At 40.8% G+C, this 18,011-nt stretch overlaps 1 protein-coding gene across 1 annotated transcript in view; it reads right to left on the reverse strand.

Moving 5' to 3' along the window:
- Positions 1–18,011, reverse strand: part of LOC112252649 (F-actin-capping protein subunit alpha-2) — a 52,396-nt gene continuing 34,385 nt past the window's right edge. The window contains exons 5-10 of the mRNA XM_042323335.1: positions 12,948–13,154; positions 12,741–12,820; positions 10,805–10,883; positions 5,098–5,169; positions 4,866–4,928; positions 1–1,043 (exon numbers count right to left, since the gene is read on the reverse strand). Of these exons, the coding sequence (XP_042179269.1) occupies positions 903–1,043; positions 4,866–4,928; positions 5,098–5,169; positions 10,805–10,883; positions 12,741–12,820; positions 12,948–13,154 (642 nt within the window). The 3' untranslated portion in view covers positions 1–902. The remainder of the gene's footprint in view (positions 1,044–4,865; positions 4,929–5,097; positions 5,170–10,804; positions 10,884–12,740; positions 12,821–12,947; positions 13,155–18,011) is intronic.

An 18,011-nucleotide genomic window follows, 5' to 3' on the forward strand; every position in this document is an offset into this window, starting at 1 on the left:
CAAAGGACAAGGATGTTTAATACAGGTATATATTACAATGTGCCATGTTATAATACAGTCAGGTCTGTCCTAATTCAAAATAAGACATACTTGTTTAATTGAATTGAACTGAACATTTTAATCCACATTTGGTAGCAATTAAAGGGTTTTTAATAATTGAGCTTGTTAGGGTATTATAGGAACCATACTTTCACGGTGTCATGAAAGTTCAGTTCAGAAATCAATGAGTTAAGCTGCAGTTTAGCTTGGACGGTCACACAAACTGGAGATTTTAACGTAAGGTCTGGGGTAAACGGTGTGGGGAGAACCAATAAGGGGACCAAGAAGAACATTGAGTGGTCGAAAATGACAGGTGACAAACCGCGTGTAAAAGATGTCATTCTGATGTCATAAAAGTACAAGCCATTGAACACAACGGAAGGACTCTTTTACAGTACAGGATTCTTTTCCTGCATTAGCCAATAAAGTCCTAATCTAAATGTATACACAGAGACAGATTCCTCAATAATAAATTTCATCATTGCAATTGGTATAGTTTTTCTAGGGTCAAAGGTGTGGTCTAACTACCATATTCATAAATATTGACACAACATTGTCACAAAATGTATATCAGGTTGTCAGGTTTGCATATGAACGAAGCTCCACCACCCACCCCTCTTCTAGGAAACACATCCTATTTGGCCAATAATATGATTACTTACTTTATCATCTATGTATTATACAGATTATCTTTTTAACTGTGTCTGTATAAAAGCATTAATAAAAGTAGACATCTTAAGTGTAATAATGTTTGACATTTTGTCCGTGAGACAAAACATTTTTCCGCTCCCATTTATCTAATTTGTACAAAGACGATACAATAATCCAGCCATGCAATGCTGGGCTTTTCTGTTTTGTTTGTTTTAAGCGTTCTGCATCTCCTTGCCGATCTTGTAGCTCAGGATCTTGTTCCAGTCGATCTTGGTGCGAGTCACAGGAAGCTGGCGGCGTAAGGCTTTGAAGGTAGTGTCCGACATGGTCTGGTAATTCTCGTTGATGGCGGTCTGACGGGGAAAAAGGAGGGCGGAATTAGGGAGGGCTTTGGGGTGTCACAATAGAGATAGAAATTATTGTACTGAAATGCCTATTAGAATAATATTTAAAAAAAAAAAATAATGATATCCGGATAGAGAATTGCTCTTGACCAACCAAAATTATGCAAATGGGCATTAAAATAAAAACATTCTACCACAGTAACCATGTTATTTTTGATAACCCATTTGATTCTGAGTTCGGACAATTATTTCTAAGATGCATACTTTCAGTTTTTCCAGCACTCACTTCACTCGCACATAAGAGGGAGGCTTGAGCTACCAGTGCTAGCACATTTTTATTTATTTAATTTAACCAGGAAGGGCTCATTGAGATTCAAATCAGTTTTTTAAGAGCTACCCTGGCCAAGATAGGCAGCACCAAGTCATTGCAAAAAAAAATACAAACAGACATGAAAAACCACAAGTAATCTAGTAAAAACCATTGAATTCACAAGAGTATAAAACAGCAAATTAAAAACATTGACAGGTCAGGGAATCAGCCTCAAAATCCTTCATCAGTGATTTAAAAACACCAATCGGGACAAGTTCTTCCAGTTTAAAAGTATTCTGTAAGATGTTCCAAGACGATGGCGCAGAGTACATAAAAGCCCTTTTACCAAATTCAGTTCGGACATTTGGAACAGTTAGCAGGATAAAGTCCAGCGAACAAAGAGAGTACCCACCACATTTCTAAACAATAAAATGCACAAATAAAAAAGGTAGTAAACCCAAAATGGCTTTGTAAATAAAAGTATACCAGTGACTGAGCCTACGAGTGACTAGAGAAGGACAGCCAACCCTGGTATACAAAGTGCAGTGGTGCGTAAGGGTTTTGCAGTTTAAAATAAATCTCAAAGTGCCATGGTAAAGAGTTTCAATTGATCTCAAACACTGAGCGGAAGCATTGATATATAAAATATCCCCATATTCTAGTAAAGGCATAAATGTAGCTGATACTAGCCTCCTTCTGGCTTCAAAAGAGAAACAGGCCTTATTCTTAAAATAAAATCCCAATTTCAGCTTCAATTTTTTTGCAAGTTGTTGAATATGCAATTTTAAAAAAGAGGGGCCGTCATCAATTAAAATTCCAAGATATTTATATGAGGTTACAACCTCAATCTCCTTGCCCTGACAGGTAGTAATAAGTGAAAGGTTCAGAGGTCTATTTCTTGCATTAGAAAACACCATTAGTTTAGTCAGTATTGAGGATAAGCTTCAATTGACACAAGGTATGTTGAACAGTATAAAAAGCAGTTTGCATGTTCTGGGAAGCTTTTGTAAGAGGCGAGGCACAACAGTAAATAACAGGATCATCAGCATAAAAATGAAGTTGTGCATTTTGGACATTTTTGTCTAAATAATTTATATAAATAGTGAATAAGAGAGGACCAAGTACAGAGCATTGGGGCACACCATTCAAGACAGACAATTTAACAGACATAAGCCCATAAAATTGAGTGCACTGAGTTCTATCAGACAGATAGTTAGCAAACCATGCAACTGCATGTTCCGAAAGACCTACACTCGAAAATCTCTGCCTTAGTATAGCATGAACAACTGTATCAAAAGCCTTAGAGAAATCAATAAAAAGTGAGACACAGTGCTGTTTTTTTTGTCAATGGCTTCAGTGATATCATTTAAACCCTTCATGGCTGCTGTAATTGTGCTATGCTTCTTCCTGAAGCCCGATTGGTACATTGATAAAATAGAGTTAGTAAATAAAAACTCTTTTAGCTGTTCACTTACAAGGGTTTCAAGTATTTTCACCAGGGGTGACAGCTTTGAGATGGGCCTATAATTATTTAAAAGAGTTGGATCTCCCCCTTTAAAAAAAGTGATAGGACAAATACCGATTTCCAGATCTTTGGAATTTCATTACATTCCAGGGTTGGATTGAACAGAGAATTAAGTGATTCAGCTATGAAATCAGCTGCCAGATTTAAAAAGCAGGGATCCAAAAGATCAGGACCTGCAGGCTCTCTGATCTAAGGATTTCACCTGCACTGAGAATGGCAAAAAGCTAAAAGTTTGACCAGCTCTCACTGGTTCATCCACACAGGGTTGTACAGAGAGAGGACACTGAATCAAACAGCCTACCAGATGATACAAAGTGCTCATTGAAACAATTCAGCTGTCATATATAGCAACAGAGTCCTTCAAAACACATGACGTTAATTCATTAACATTACTGTTACCAGACATAGACTTAATAGCCTTCCAAAACTTTCTAGGGTCATTCAGGTTATCAGTGGTAACAGACATAAAATATTCAGACTCTGCCTTCCTGAGAAGAAAATAACACTTGTTTCTTAACTGCCTAAAAATAAGCCAATCAGCATCAGAACATGATTTCCTTGCTTTAGCCCAGGCTAGATTACGGTCGTGAATAATACAAGACATCTCAGATGAAAACCATGGATTATCCCGCCTTTTAACCCTGAACCTGTGGAATGGGGCATGTTTGTATACTATTTGGGAAAAACCATCATGAAAGAATTTCCAGGCAGTTTCACATGCGCAGATAACACACACAGCTGGAACTCTGATTAAACTGTTTACATGTCCTAATTATTTCAAAATATTGCTCCGAAAAGCAGGTGTTTTAAATCGGCCTATGCTTACTATGATAATGACCTTATGCCCGATTAAGATAAGCAGAGAGGTGTTTACACGACTAATGCGATACTCTGCCTAATGCCATAATCAGTTTGATATCCAATTATTAGTGTGCACGTAAACTTACACAGTGAAAGAGAAGCCTGATTTTCACCACGATAGAACTGATACAAAAAAAGTTATTGTTGAGTGTTTTGTATTGACGTGTCCGGTCTTGTGGAAACATTTAGGTGCACATTCCTGTAACTGCTATTTGAAGTGGGGACAATAGCACACCAACGTCAGGGCAGACTGGAGGGTTAAACGTGCACCGTTATAAAAACTAGACTCAAAAGTTGGTTGTTTTATTAAATGAAAAAATGCCAAAATGTCATTGTATATTCTTGTAGTTAATGTCATAAGGATCATTTGTAGACTTGTATTTTTCATTGTTAAAATAGGCCTAAAAGAAATTTCTCAAAATGAACACTCACTTAAAGTAATCTATTCTGATATTCAATTAATCCCTTAACCGTGCCATCTCTAATAAGAACCACAATTGACAGGAACAGTGTCATGTGGCAATGGTTTCCAGATAATGTTTTGACGTTACACAAGAATATGAACAACACCTGACAGACATGTCATGTGACACTAATGGCAAAATATCATTATTGCATGTACTTGAAGTTACAGCAATTTGTATATGTACAGGTAACGGCCAGATGAATTGAAACACGAGTAAATGAGGGATACAAAGTATATTAAAAGCAATTAACATCCCATAATGCTTAGGGTCACATAAAAGTGCTGTGCAAGCCATTATTTTGGCTACCATGGCTATGTCCCCATAGGATGACAATGCCCTCATCTACAGGGGACGAGTGGTCACTGAATGGTTTGATGAGCATGAAAACAAATGTAAACCATATGCCATGGCCGTCTCAGACACCAGATCTCAACCCGATTGAAAACTTAGGGGAGATTCTGGAGTGGCGCTTGAGACAGCGTTTTCTACCACCATTAACAAAACACCACATTTCTCGTGGAAGAATGATGTTGCATCCCTCCAATAGTTCCAGTCACTTGTAGCTTGTGGTGGTCCAACGCCCTATTAAGACACTTTATATCAGCTTTTCCTTTATTTTGGCAGTTGTGCGCATATCAAACAATTCCCATTCCTAATCCCACACACACCTGGTAGTCGTTCTCCACAGCCTCCATGATCTTGATGAACTCCATTGCAGTTGCAGCTTCGTTCTGGCGGAGGGGAACAGAGTGGAAATCGGGAGGTGAAACAAGAGATGTCCAAGTAATGAGAATAAAAATGACATACCTGACCCAAATACTTTACAGCAGAGGAGTTCATTTCTGTGAATGTTTTCAATGGGGGTTGTTCCACATGTATTCTATTTAATAAAGCACTCACAGATATGGACATGGATTCCTGGACCTCTTTGTGGCTGACCAGCTGAACGTTGCCATCTTCATAGTAATGAACCTACAACCAGACAGAGTTAAAAAATAAATATTTAACTAGGCAAGTCAGTTAAGAACAAATTCTTATTTACAATGACGGCCTACCCCGGCCAAACCCTAACGACGCTGGGCCAATTGTGCGCCGACCTATGGGACTCCCAATCACAGCCAGTAATGACACAGGCTGGAATCGAACCAAGGTCTGTAGTGACACCTCTAGCACGGAGATGCAGTGCCTTAGACCGCTGAGCCTCTAGCACTGTGTGATGATCCTAAATGTAACCTTGCCCAAATGTATACACACATACCGTGCCTTCAGAAAGTATGCATACCTCTTGACTTAGTCCACATTTTGTGGAGTTACAACCAAAAGGGATCAAATAGATTTTTCCCCCCTCACCCATCCACACACAATTCCCCATAATGAAAAAGTGAAAACATGTTTTGATTTTTTTGGACTAATTTATAGAAAATGAAATGCATAAATATCGCACTTACATAAATATTCAAACCCCATGTAAGAATCACCCGTGACAGTGATTACAGTCTTTCTGGGTAAGTCTCTAAGAGCTTTGCGCACCTGGACTGTACAATATTTGCACATTCTTAAAAACAAATACTCAAGCTCTGTCAAGTTCGTTGTTGATCATTGCTAGACAGACATTTAAGTCTTGCCATAGGTTTCAGGCCAATTTAAGTCAAAACTGTAACTAGGCCAACCAGGAATATTCAATGTCATCTTGGTAAGCAACTTCAGTGTATATTTGGCCTTGTGTTTTAGGCTATTCACCTGTTGAAAGGTGAATGTGTCTCCCTGTCTCTATTGGAAAGCATACTGACCTAGGTTTTCCTCTAGGATTTTGCCTGTGCTTAGCTCTATTCCATTTATTTTTATCCTAAAAAAACTCCCTAGTCCTTGTCAATGACAAGCACACCCATAACATGATGCAGCCAATACCGTGCTGGAAAATATGAAGAGTGGTACATAGTGATGTGTTGTATTTACCCCCGACATATTCAGGACAAAAAAGTGAATTGCTTTGACCCATTTTTTTACAGTATTACTTTAGTGTCATGTTGCAAACAGGATGCATGTTTTGGAATATTTCTTATTCTGTTCAGCAGGGATCATCAACTAGATTTAGCCGTGGGACGATTTCTTCTTATGCGGAACATAATTACAAATCACTTGTAGACTACAAATTGACTGCAAGAAGCCCAAACAGATTTAGACTAAAGCAATCATTTCAAATCTTGCTCACATTTGTTTACGATCATGTGTGTCTCTCTATTATGCGCATGAATACTGATTTCCTGGTGTTTTTAATAGTCTTATGTCCAATAAACTGTTTTGTTTTTATTTGGAAAACTTGGGGGGGGACAAATAAAACCCTTTAGCCTGCGGGCAGAGCCGCGAGTTGGGGAAACCTGCTGTACAGGCTTCCTTTTCACTCTGTCAATTAGGTTAGTATTGTGCAGCAACTACAAAGTTGTTGATCCATCCTCAGTTCTCTCATATCACAGTCATTAAACTATTTTTATGTCACCATTGGCCTCATGGTGAAATCCCTGAGTGGTTTCCTTCCTTTAAAGGCAACTGAGTTAGGAACAATGACTATCTTTGTAGTGACTAGGTGTATTGATACACCCTCCAAAGTGTAATCAAAGGGATAATCAACATCTGCTTTTCGTATTTTTACCAATAGGTGCCCTTCTTTGTGAGGCATTGGAAAACCTCCCTGGTCTTTGAGGTTCAATCTGTGGTTGAAATTCACTGCTCGACAAGACAGATAATTGTATGTGTAGGGTACAGAGATGAAGTAGTCATACAATTTTTTTGTTAAAAACACTATACTGCAATATTGTGACTTGTTATGCAAAGCTTTACCCCTGAACTTATTTAAGTTTGCCATAACAATGGGGTTGAATATTTGTTTGATTCAAGACATTTCAGCTTGACATTTTTCATTAATTTATCAAAACATAATTCCACTGTAGTCCATTACCTTCCAGTTCTGGTGGCATGCAGGAAACGGGTGGCTTTTCTTTAACAAAATAACAGACTTCTGCTCACTTCTAAAGTGGATACATACTCAACTAAAACTGGAAAGTTTGGAGACAGCGACAAATGTGACAGAGGGGCGACTCCATGACCTGGAAACAGAGCACACTAAGCTAGAAACATTTTGCACACCATAAGGGTCCTCTCCAGAATGTATTTTGGTGTATGTCTCCACAGTTCTTAAGTCAAACTGCAAATTGTTCGCCTCGCAGCGGAATCGGGGGCTCTGATCTATGCAGAGAAGAGGATCAATATCTACTCAGATCGGAGTGCAGAACTGCTCAAACAGAGGGCGACCTACAACGAAGTGAGATCCCAGCCACGCAAGCTAAACCTGAGACGCGGCTTCATCCACCCGGCAAAACTCAACTTTACCTTCCAGAAACACAACACACACGTTTTCCACTGCCAGGGAGGCTCAAGACTTCTTTGATAAACACATCAAGTACAACACACAAAAAGGACGAGGTGACAGATCTAGTCTAACCACAATTGTGCTGCCTCAATATTCAGGTATGCTATCCACGCAGCCTAGCATATGGCTGTGACGATGCACTCAGCATAAGCCAATGATGAGGAAACCAAATTGGGTAAAAGGAACACCATTATTATTATTGCTGAACATTGGACTTCAGTTTTATCATATTGTCAATGTTCAAGGACATTTAAACATCGATGACTTAGCTATTAAATGGACAATATATTAAAGGTGCCATACAGACTGGGGTTGCATCCTTGTGGGCTAAACTGTTTAGGATCGATGTCCAGTCCCCTATGGGCTTCCACTAGGGCTGCCACCAATTAGTCGAATGGTAGATTGTTTGGTAGTTAGGCTGTTGGTCGACTGCGATTGTGTGTGGTACTGCTCGAACAACACACACATATACTACCAGTCAAAAGTTTGGACATACCTACTCATTCAAGGGGATTTTCTTTATTTTTAACCAAAATGCGTTTGAGCCAGTCAGTTGTGTTGTGACAAGGCAGGGGTGGTATACAGAAGGCCCTATTTTGTAAAACACCAAGTCCATATTATAGCAAGAACAGCTGAAATAAGCAAAGAAACGACAGCCCATCATTACTTTGAGACATGAAAGTCAGTCAATGCAGAACATTAAGAACTTCGGAAGTTTCTTCAAGTGCAGTCGCAAAAACCATCAAGCGCTATGATGAAACTGGCTCTCATGAGGACCGCCACAGGAAAGGAAGACCCAGAGTTACTTCTGCTGCAGAGGATAAGTTCATTAGAGTTACCAGCCTCAGAAACTGCAGCCCAACTAAATGCTTCAGAGTTCAATTAACAGACACATCTCAATATCAACTGTTCAGAGGAGACTGAGTCAGGCCTTTATAGTCAAATTGCTGCAAAGAAGCCACTACTAAAGGACACAAAAAATAAGAAGAGACTTGCTTGGGCCAAGACACATGAGCAATGGACATTAGACAGGTGGAAATCTGTCCTTTGGTCTGATGAGTCCAAAGTTTTGACTATTCGCTCCAACCGCCATGTCTAGGTGAGCCGCAGAGTAGGTGAACGGATGATCTCTGCATGTGTGGTTCCCACCGTAAAGCATGGAGGAGGTGGTGTGGTGGTGTTTTGCTGGTGACACTGTTGGTGATTTATTTAGAATTCAAGGCACACTTAACCAGCATGGCTACCACAGAATTCTGCAGTGCTATGCCATCGCACCTGGTTTGGGCTTAGTGGGACTATCATTTAACAACAGAACATTGATTCAAAACAAAACCTTGACGCTGTGCAAGGGCTATTTGACCAAGGAGAGTGATGAGTGCTGCATCAGATGACATGGCCTCCACAATCACCCGACCTCAACCGAATTAGGTGGTTTGGGATGAATTGGACTGCAGAGTGAAGGAAAAGCAGCCAACAAGTGCACATCATATGTGGGAACTCCCTCAAGACTGTTGGAAAAGCATTCCTCATGAAGCGGGTTGAGAGAATGCCAAGAGTGTGCAAAGGGTGGCTACTTTCATGAATAGTGGCAGAGACTCAGATGACCCCGGAGTCAACTCCAAAGAGACCCCATTCAAGTCCTCCATCCCCCACTCATTCAAATTTAGGAACTGGTTCCTCCAGTCTGACACCTGCTGCTGTCTCTGGCTCTGGCTCCACACCCACACCAGGCCAAAATACATAACTGCAGACCTGAATGTGCCTCAGGACCAATCCAGCACAGCAGGGAGGTGTTGTACTCTGTGCCACAAGAAATCTCCCATCACCTGCACTACTTGTGTTGTTACCCTCTGCTTCACAGCAGAAAGAGACTGCTATGGGACTTGGCATCAGCAGCACAATCTGGTGTAGAGGACTGTGGGTGTACAAAATGCTCTAATTGTAAATAGTTTGTTTTTTCACTTTGTGTGTGGTTTGTGGAGTGTGCACTTATGTCATTAGATCAGTGTTGGCTGCTAACTTGGCTCTTATCTTAAATAGTTCACTTCTGTGTCGGGAGGCGTTGGATCCATTTTTTCGTCGCATGTCGTTAGTACCTTTTATGTAGGGAAGCTAATGAGCCAGCATGTATTCCTGGGAGTGTGTAAATTTAATTTTTTCATTTAATTACCATAGCATTTTTGTATGTTCCCTATAGTTATGTACTTCAAAATGTATCAATTGACTAATTTGGCCACTTGGGTACATTTGGGCAAAGTAGTGAGGGACACCTGGGAGACTCATACTAAATATTATGTAGCTCTCTCATTCTTGAAATGTATCAGTCTAAAACTTTGCACACACACTGTTGCCCTCTTGTGGACAACACCTAAATTATCCTCAGCTTCCTCTCTCAATGTATTTCTTTTGCATTTCAAAGATGCAACAAAAATACAATTTAGAAAACATGTTTTTTTTGTTTTGTATTATCTTTTACCATATCTATTGTGTTATATTCTCCTACATTAATTTCACATTTCCACAAACTTCAAAGTGTTTCTTTTCGAATAGTATCAAGAATATGCATATCCTTGCTTCAGGTCCTGAGCTACAGGCAGCTAGATTTGAGTGTCATTTTAGGCGGAAATTGAAATGAAGGGTCCTATCCAGAAAAGGTTGAACGGAAGCAAACTGAATGAAAACAGGGATAAAATGACTAGAATGATAGAAACCGTTGGACTAATGATTACACCCTAGATCAGCTAGATGCAGACAATACTGTGCAAAGCAGTATTGAACGTGTCACTGTCTGTCATCTTGATTACTCACATTTTTCTCAACCTGTGCACCTGCATTGTAAACTTTCATTCCTAGGCTAGGTTGTAGCAACCCTCATGATGGTTATAGGGAAAATGTGTGTATCATGTACTAAGCCTCAACCTATCGATGTTACATTGAGATGGGTGGATTTAAATAAGAATGACAGTCATCTAATAAGCTGTAATAGAAAAAAGGCCATGCTCATAAGAAATGGTCTTCCCTCATCTTAAAATGGCACCGACCGCCACCGGTGTAGGCCAGTGACACAAAATCTCAATTGAATCCATTTTAAAATTCAGGCTGTAACACAACAGCATGTGGAAAAAGTAAAGGGGTGTGAATACTTTGAAGGCTCTGTATAAAATACGCAGACACACACACCTGGATTTTCATTATTCCGGCCACTTGAGTAGTGGAGGATCCGATGGTGAATTTCCACTCTGACCTCCAACGTCCATTCCTTTACAAAGAGAGAGAAAAGACGCAACATTTTTTTACATCCACAAGCTCATACAAAGTGCGTCTGTGAATTTAGTGTCGTCTCCCTCTACCTCCACGACACAGCCAAGTCTTTCCTCAGCGGAAATCAGATCTCTACACTCAAGGAGCCTTAAGCCCAGTAAAAGCCCACCCACAAAGAGGATTGCCACAGGCCTTATCCAATTAAATTAACCGGATCAGCGCTGGCTCAACAAGGTAATGGGGGGCCACTGATCTCTAAACCAACAGGCAGCGGTTAGCTAAGTACCAAACAAAGCAAGCTTAGTGTTGAAACAGTGTTTAGAGTGTAAACCAGACAATTGATGGTTCACAGGATAAACATACTTTGATTCTGCCTGGAGAGATTTAGAAACCATTTACAGTACATTTGGGAAAGAATTCAGAACCCTTGACTTTATCCATATTTTGTTACGTTACAGCCTTACTCTAAAATGTATTAAGCGATTACAGACTTGAGTCTTCTTGGGTATAACGCTACATGCTTGGCACACCTGTATTTGGTGAGTTTCTCCCATTATTCTCTGCAGATCCTCTCAAGCTATGTCAGATTGGATGCGGAGTGTCACAGTTATTTTCAGGTTTCTCCAGAGATGTTTGATCGGGTTCAAGTCCAGGCACTGGTTAGGCCACTCAAGAACATTTAGAGACTTGTCCCGAAGCCACTCCTGCATCGTCTTGGCTGTGTGCTTAGAGTCATCGTCCTGTTGGAAGGTGAACCTTCGTAGTCGGAGGTCCTGAGCACTATGCAGCAGGTTTTACTTAAGGATCTCTCTGTACTTTGCTCCATTCATCTTACCCTCGATCCTGACTAGTCTCCCAGTCCCTGCCACTAAAAAACCTCCCCACAGCATGATGCTGCCACCGCCATGCCTCACCATAGGGATGGTGCCAGGTTGCCTCCAGATGTGACACTTGGCTTTCTGGCCAAAGAGTTCAATCTTGGTTTCATCAGACCAGAGAATCTTGTTTCTCATGGACAGAGTCCTTTTGGCCTGAGAGTCCTTTTGGCTAACTCCAAGCAGGCAATCATGTGCCATTTACTGAGGAGTAGCTTCCATCTACCATAAATGCCTGATTGGTTGGAGTACTGCAGAGATGGGAGAACCTTGCAGAAGGACAACCATCTCCACAGAGGAACTCTGGAGCTCTGTCAGAGTGACCATCAGGTTCCTGGTCAACTCTCTGACCAAGGCCCTTCACAGTTTGGCCAGGCGGCCAGCTCTAGGAAGAGTCTTGGTGGTTCCAAACTTCTTCCATTTAAGAATGGAGGTCACTGTGTTCTTGGGGACCTTCAATGCTGCAGACATTTTTTGGTACATTTCCCCAGATCTGTGCCTCAACACAATCCTGTCTCAGAGCTCTACGGACAATTCCTTCAACCTCATGGCTTGGTTTTTGCTCTGACATGCACTGTCAACCGTGGGACCTGATATAGACAGGTGTGTACCTTTCCAAATCATGTCCAATCAATTGAATTTACCACAGGTGGACACCAATCAAGTTATAGAAACATCTCAAGGATGATCAATGGAAACAGGATGCACCTGAGCTCAATTTCGAGTCTGTTTTTACTTGTAATAAATGTGCAACAATTCTAAACTTGTTTTCACTTTGCCATTATGGGCTATTGTGTTTGGATTGCTGATTATAAACATTTTAAAAATGCAATCCATTTTAGAATAAGGCTGTAATGTAACAAAATGTGGAAAAAGTCAAAAAGGTCTGAATACTTTCCGAAGGCATTGTAAACAATTAGAAACCTAAACTACAAATGTACTTTATCCCCGCATATTTGATTCCAAAAATCCATACATACCAAAAGTTTTTTGGTTGAAACTGATGACACTCGATACACACGATGATGGTTTGATGTCCATCAATGGTTTTGCCGTAAATCTAAGGGGAGAAGCGACACATATTTTCAGTGAACTCCATTATCACATAATATTAGCTACATGATTTAATGACAAATTCAGCAGTGCAGGACCAGCCAAGAAAAAGGTGTTATGCAGCCCAAACGTACAGTGCAGACTCCGTTGGGGTAGTGCTCCTTGACATAGGCCCGGACAGCACCGTCCACAGCACTCCTCCAGCCCTCCATTGCTCCGTCCAAATCGTGTGGCTGTGGGTCGCTGGCCTCCTTCCTCAGATGGTCAAACTTAAAGGAGATCTTGTTTTTAGGGTCCAGGACCCTACCGTTGCCCAGGTCTCCATGCTCTGTAATTAAGACCTGGAGAGGAGGAGGGAGGGAAGTAGGGGGAGGGGTCAAATGACTAGAGAAAATAGTTGTGTGGTTAAGAATAGGAATTACACTGAACAAAAATATAAAATCGCAACATGTAAAGTCCCATGTTTCATGAGTTGAAATGAAAGATTCCCAAAATGTTCCATGCGCAGAAAATAAATTCTCTCATTTTGTTTTCATCCCTATTAGTGAGCATTTCTCCTTTGCCAAGATAATCCATCCACCCGATAGGTGCGGCATATCAAGAAGCTGATTAAACAGGTGCACCTTTTAAAAATTTATTTTACCTTTATTTAACTAGGCAGTTAAGAACAAATCCTTATTTTCAATGACGGCCTAGAAACAGTGGGTTAACTGCCTTGTTCAGGGGCAGACCTCCAGATTTGTACCTTGTCGGCTCAGGGACTCGATCTTGCAATCGTTCGGTTACTAGTCCAACGCTCTAAGCACTAGGGCTACACTGCCGCCCTTGTGCTGGGGACACTAACAGGCCACTACAATGTGCAGTTCTGTTACACAACAGGTATCAACACGGTTAACCGGGATCATTTCACATTTCCCAAAAAAATGAAATGACAAGACCTGGGAAATTACGACATTTTCTAACACAATTCTACAAAATACACAACATGTGCAGCAGTAGATTGGCCAAAAATAAAATTGCACATTATCCAAACAGGTTGTCACATGGAAGGAAGCCTTTAGCCTAGCATATTTACTTCATACAAAGCACACGCATAATTGACACTGCAAGTCCGAATGCAGATTAAATTTCACATCAGAACTAAAGCCCGAGCCCAGGTCTGGTCCGACATCACAGAAATTAAAATGAGCCCCAACCCGAATTTTTTTATTTTTTTTTATTTTTTTTAGAAAGACTGCTGAACAGTTAATCAAATGGCCACCTGGAACATTTACATTGACCCCCCTTTTGCTACTCGCTGTTTATAATCTATGCGTAGTCACTTTACAAATTACCTCGACTAACATGTACCCCCACACCTTGACTCGGTACTGGTACCCCCTTTATATCGCCTCATATTGTTGTGTCATTTTCTTTTCTTGATTTTTTTCCCCAATATATATTCAATATATGTTATATAGATTTTAACTCGTTAAGGACAACGCGGTGGAGTAGGTCGGCAGTGGATTGAGGAGACGAGGAAACAGCTATTGGGCCAAGAAAAAGCACAGAAGAGAGGGAAAACTCACCTTAGTTATGATCAACTGAATGATGAAAATATTGGAATAAAGTAAGCGAATGCAATTGAAGGCATGTATCAAATTCTTGCTTATACTGATACCCCCAGTCATATGCAACCGTTATACTAATGTGTGTGGTCACCTGGCAGTTTGGGCTGCCTGGCTCATTGCGAACTGTGTGAAGACCATTTCGTCCTAACAAAAGACCATAATTAATTTGCCAGAATTGTACATAATTATGACATAACATTGAAGGCTGTGCAATGTAACAGCAATATTTAGACTTAGGGATGCCACCCATTCAATAAAATATGTAACGGTTCCATATTTCACTGAAAGAATAAATGTTTTGTTTTCGAAATTATACTTTCCGGATTTGACCATATTAATGAACTAAGGCTCGTATTTCTGTGTGTTATTATGTTATAATTAAGTCTATGATTTGATATTTGATAGAGCAGTCGGACTGAGCAGTGGTAGGCAGCAGCAGGCTCGTAAGCATTCATTCAAACAGCACTTTCCTGCATTTGCCAGCAGCTCTTCGCAATGCTTCAAGCACAGTGCTGTTTATGACTTCAAGCCTATCAACTCCAGAGATTAGGCTGGCAATTCTATAGTGCCTGTAAGAACATCCAATAGTCAAAGGTATATGAAATACATATGTTATAGAGCGAAATAGTCCTATAATTCCTATAATAACTCCAACCTAAAACTTCTTAACTGGGAATATTGAAGACTCATGTTAAAAGGAACCCCCATGCTGCTTCGAGTGTGGCTGTTGTCGATGTGTTCCTGGTTCGAGCCCAAGTAGGAGCGAGGAGAGGGACGGAAGCTATACCGTTACACTGGCAATACTAAAGTGCCTATAAGAACATCCAATAGTCAAAGGTATATGGAATACATATGGTAGAGAGAGAAATAGTCCTACAAATACTATATTAACTACAACCTAAAACTTCTTACCTTGGAATATTGAAGTCTCATGTTAAAAGGAACCACCAGCTTTCATATGTTCTCATGTTCTGAGCAAGGAACTTAAACGTTAGCTTTTTTACAAGGCACATATTGCACTTTTACTTTCTATTGCAACAGTTTTTGCATTATGTAAACCAAATTGAACAGGTTTCATTTATTTGAGACCAAATTGATTTGATTTACGTATTATATTAAGTGAAAATAAAAGTGTTAATTCAGTATTGTTGTAATTGTCATTATTATAAATATATATATATAAAAATAGGCCAATTAATCGGTATCTGCTTTTTTTGGTCCTCCAATAATCTGTATCGGTGCGAAAAATCATAAAATCGGTCGACCTCTAGTTAAGATACCTTGATATTTAAACAATTTCCTCTTATCTAACCGTTGTTCTTCAGCTGGATGCACTGTCATCATCTCAATTTTGCCAAATTGAATATATTCAGTCATTCATTGGAGGTTATCTAGCAAGCTAACTTTGGTCATTTGACTTTTGTTTGACTGCCGTTACAAGGTTTGTATGATTCGATAAAGCTAATGGCCTACTAGGGGATGTGCACTGTGCTTCCTGAGGGCGCTCTGTGTAGAGATAGCCTTGGCTTACTGGTGAAATGCGCCATATTAATTGAGGAACATGATAAAGCTCTGAATTTTGAACGGCCTGTTTTGCAATTCACAACAATATAATTGGTGCTAAACGTCACTCTCATGACTAAATAGTGGCACAGCCAAGATGGCAATATGGCTCACCGACAATCTTATTTTGGGAGAACCCGAGTGACCATATCTTGGTTTTAAATGGTCACTTGCAATTTTTGCGGTATTTCCCAGGACTCTCGTGATAAATAAGAATTATTCCCAGTATTGAAACTTGGTAGATTTGAAAATATTCATCCCTACCACAGACGTCTCAACTTGAGGGAGCGGGCAATTGACATGCTGACTGCAGGAAAGTCCACCAGAGCTGTTGCCAGAGAATTTACTGTTAATTTCTCTACCATAAGCCGCCTCCAACGTTGTTTTTGAGAATTTGGCAGTAAGTCCAACCGGCCTTACAACCGCAGGCCACGTGTAACCACGCCAGCACAGAATCTCCACATCCGGCTTCTTCCCGGCTGGGGATCATCTGAGACCAGCTACCCGGACAGCTGATGAAACTGTTGGTTTGCAGAAACAAATAATTTCTGCACAAACGGTCAGAAACAGTCTGTATGCTCGTCGTCCGAACCAGGGGTCTTGACCTGAATGCAGGTTGGCATCATAACCGACTTCAGTGGGCAAATGCTCACCTTCGATGGCCACTGGCATGTTAGAAAGTGTGCTCTTCACGTATGAATCTCGGTTTCAACTGTACCGGTGTCGTGTGGGCGAGTGGTTTGCTGATGTCAACATTGTGAACAGAGTGCCCCATGGTGGCGGTGGGGTTATGGTATGGGCAAGCATAAGCTAAGGACAATGAACACAATTGCATTTCATTGACGGCAATTTGAATTCACAGAGACACCGTGGCGAGATCCTGAGGCCCATTGTAGTGCCATTCATCCACCGCCATCCACCTCATGTTTCAGCATGATAATGCACGACAGCCCCATTTTGCATGGATCTGTAAACAATTTCTGGAAGCTGAAAATGTCCCAGTTTTTCCATGGTCTGCATACTCACCAGACATATCACCCATTGAGCCTGTTTTGGGATGCTCTGGATCGACGTGTACAACGGCGTGTTCCAGTTCCTGACAATATCAGCAACTTTGCACAGCCTTTGAGCAGGACTGGGACAACATTCCACAGGCCACAATCAACAGCCTGAACAACTCTGAAGGAGAAGTGTTGCGCATGAGGTAAAATGGTGGTCACACCAGATACTGACTGGTTTTCTGATCCACGAACCTAGCTTTTTAAAAAGAAATTTAAGTTATATCTGTGACCAACAGACGCAGCAGTATTCCCAGTCATGTGAAATCCAAAGATTAGGGCCTAATGAATTGATTTCAAATCGACTGATTTCCTTAGATGAACTGTACCTCAGTAAAATCTTTGAAATGGTTGCGTTTATATTTTTGTTCAGTGTATATGACAGTAGCGTGCCGTGGTTCTGGGGCCTGGGCCTTCAGTGAAGTCCTACACAGTCCCACCCGAATTAATCCACCTCTTATTACCATCATTATGATGCCATGGTTCTAAACACTAAACATTTAGACAGAAATGCAGTATAACCAGGCGTCACCTTGAAATTGACATTTTTATTCAGAGAATTGCAGGGGAAGAGTACAATACCTTTTCATTGTGCAGCTTCGTTGCCCTGCGCGCTTGTTCGTTGAGCTGTAGATCCACTCGGGTGTCCCCAAAAGTTTTCAAAAGCACCATTGTTTGTAAGTGCCCAGCCGTACTTTGGTGTCTCGTTGCTGCCTTGGTCAGACAACTCAGGTTTGCAAAGCCAGTGTGGCCCCAAACACCAAATTGATCACTTGCAAATAATAGGTATCCCAGCAGTACAGTTTGCAGTGCTTCTCGGAGCCTGTGACTCATTCATAGTTGAAAGTGGCGAACGAACCCCTTTCCCGCTTGTGACAGGCTTTGTAGTGTCGGCGTCTACCTCTCCTGACAATGTCTAACTTTTCTTGAAAAGTTTGTCTTGAGAATGGCGTTATAATTATATCCT

Source organism: Oncorhynchus tshawytscha, linkage group LG06, assembly GCF_018296145.1.
Source record: "Oncorhynchus tshawytscha isolate Ot180627B linkage group LG06, Otsh_v2.0, whole genome shotgun sequence".
Taxonomy (NCBI): Eukaryota; Metazoa; Chordata; class Actinopteri; order Salmoniformes; family Salmonidae; genus Oncorhynchus; species Oncorhynchus tshawytscha.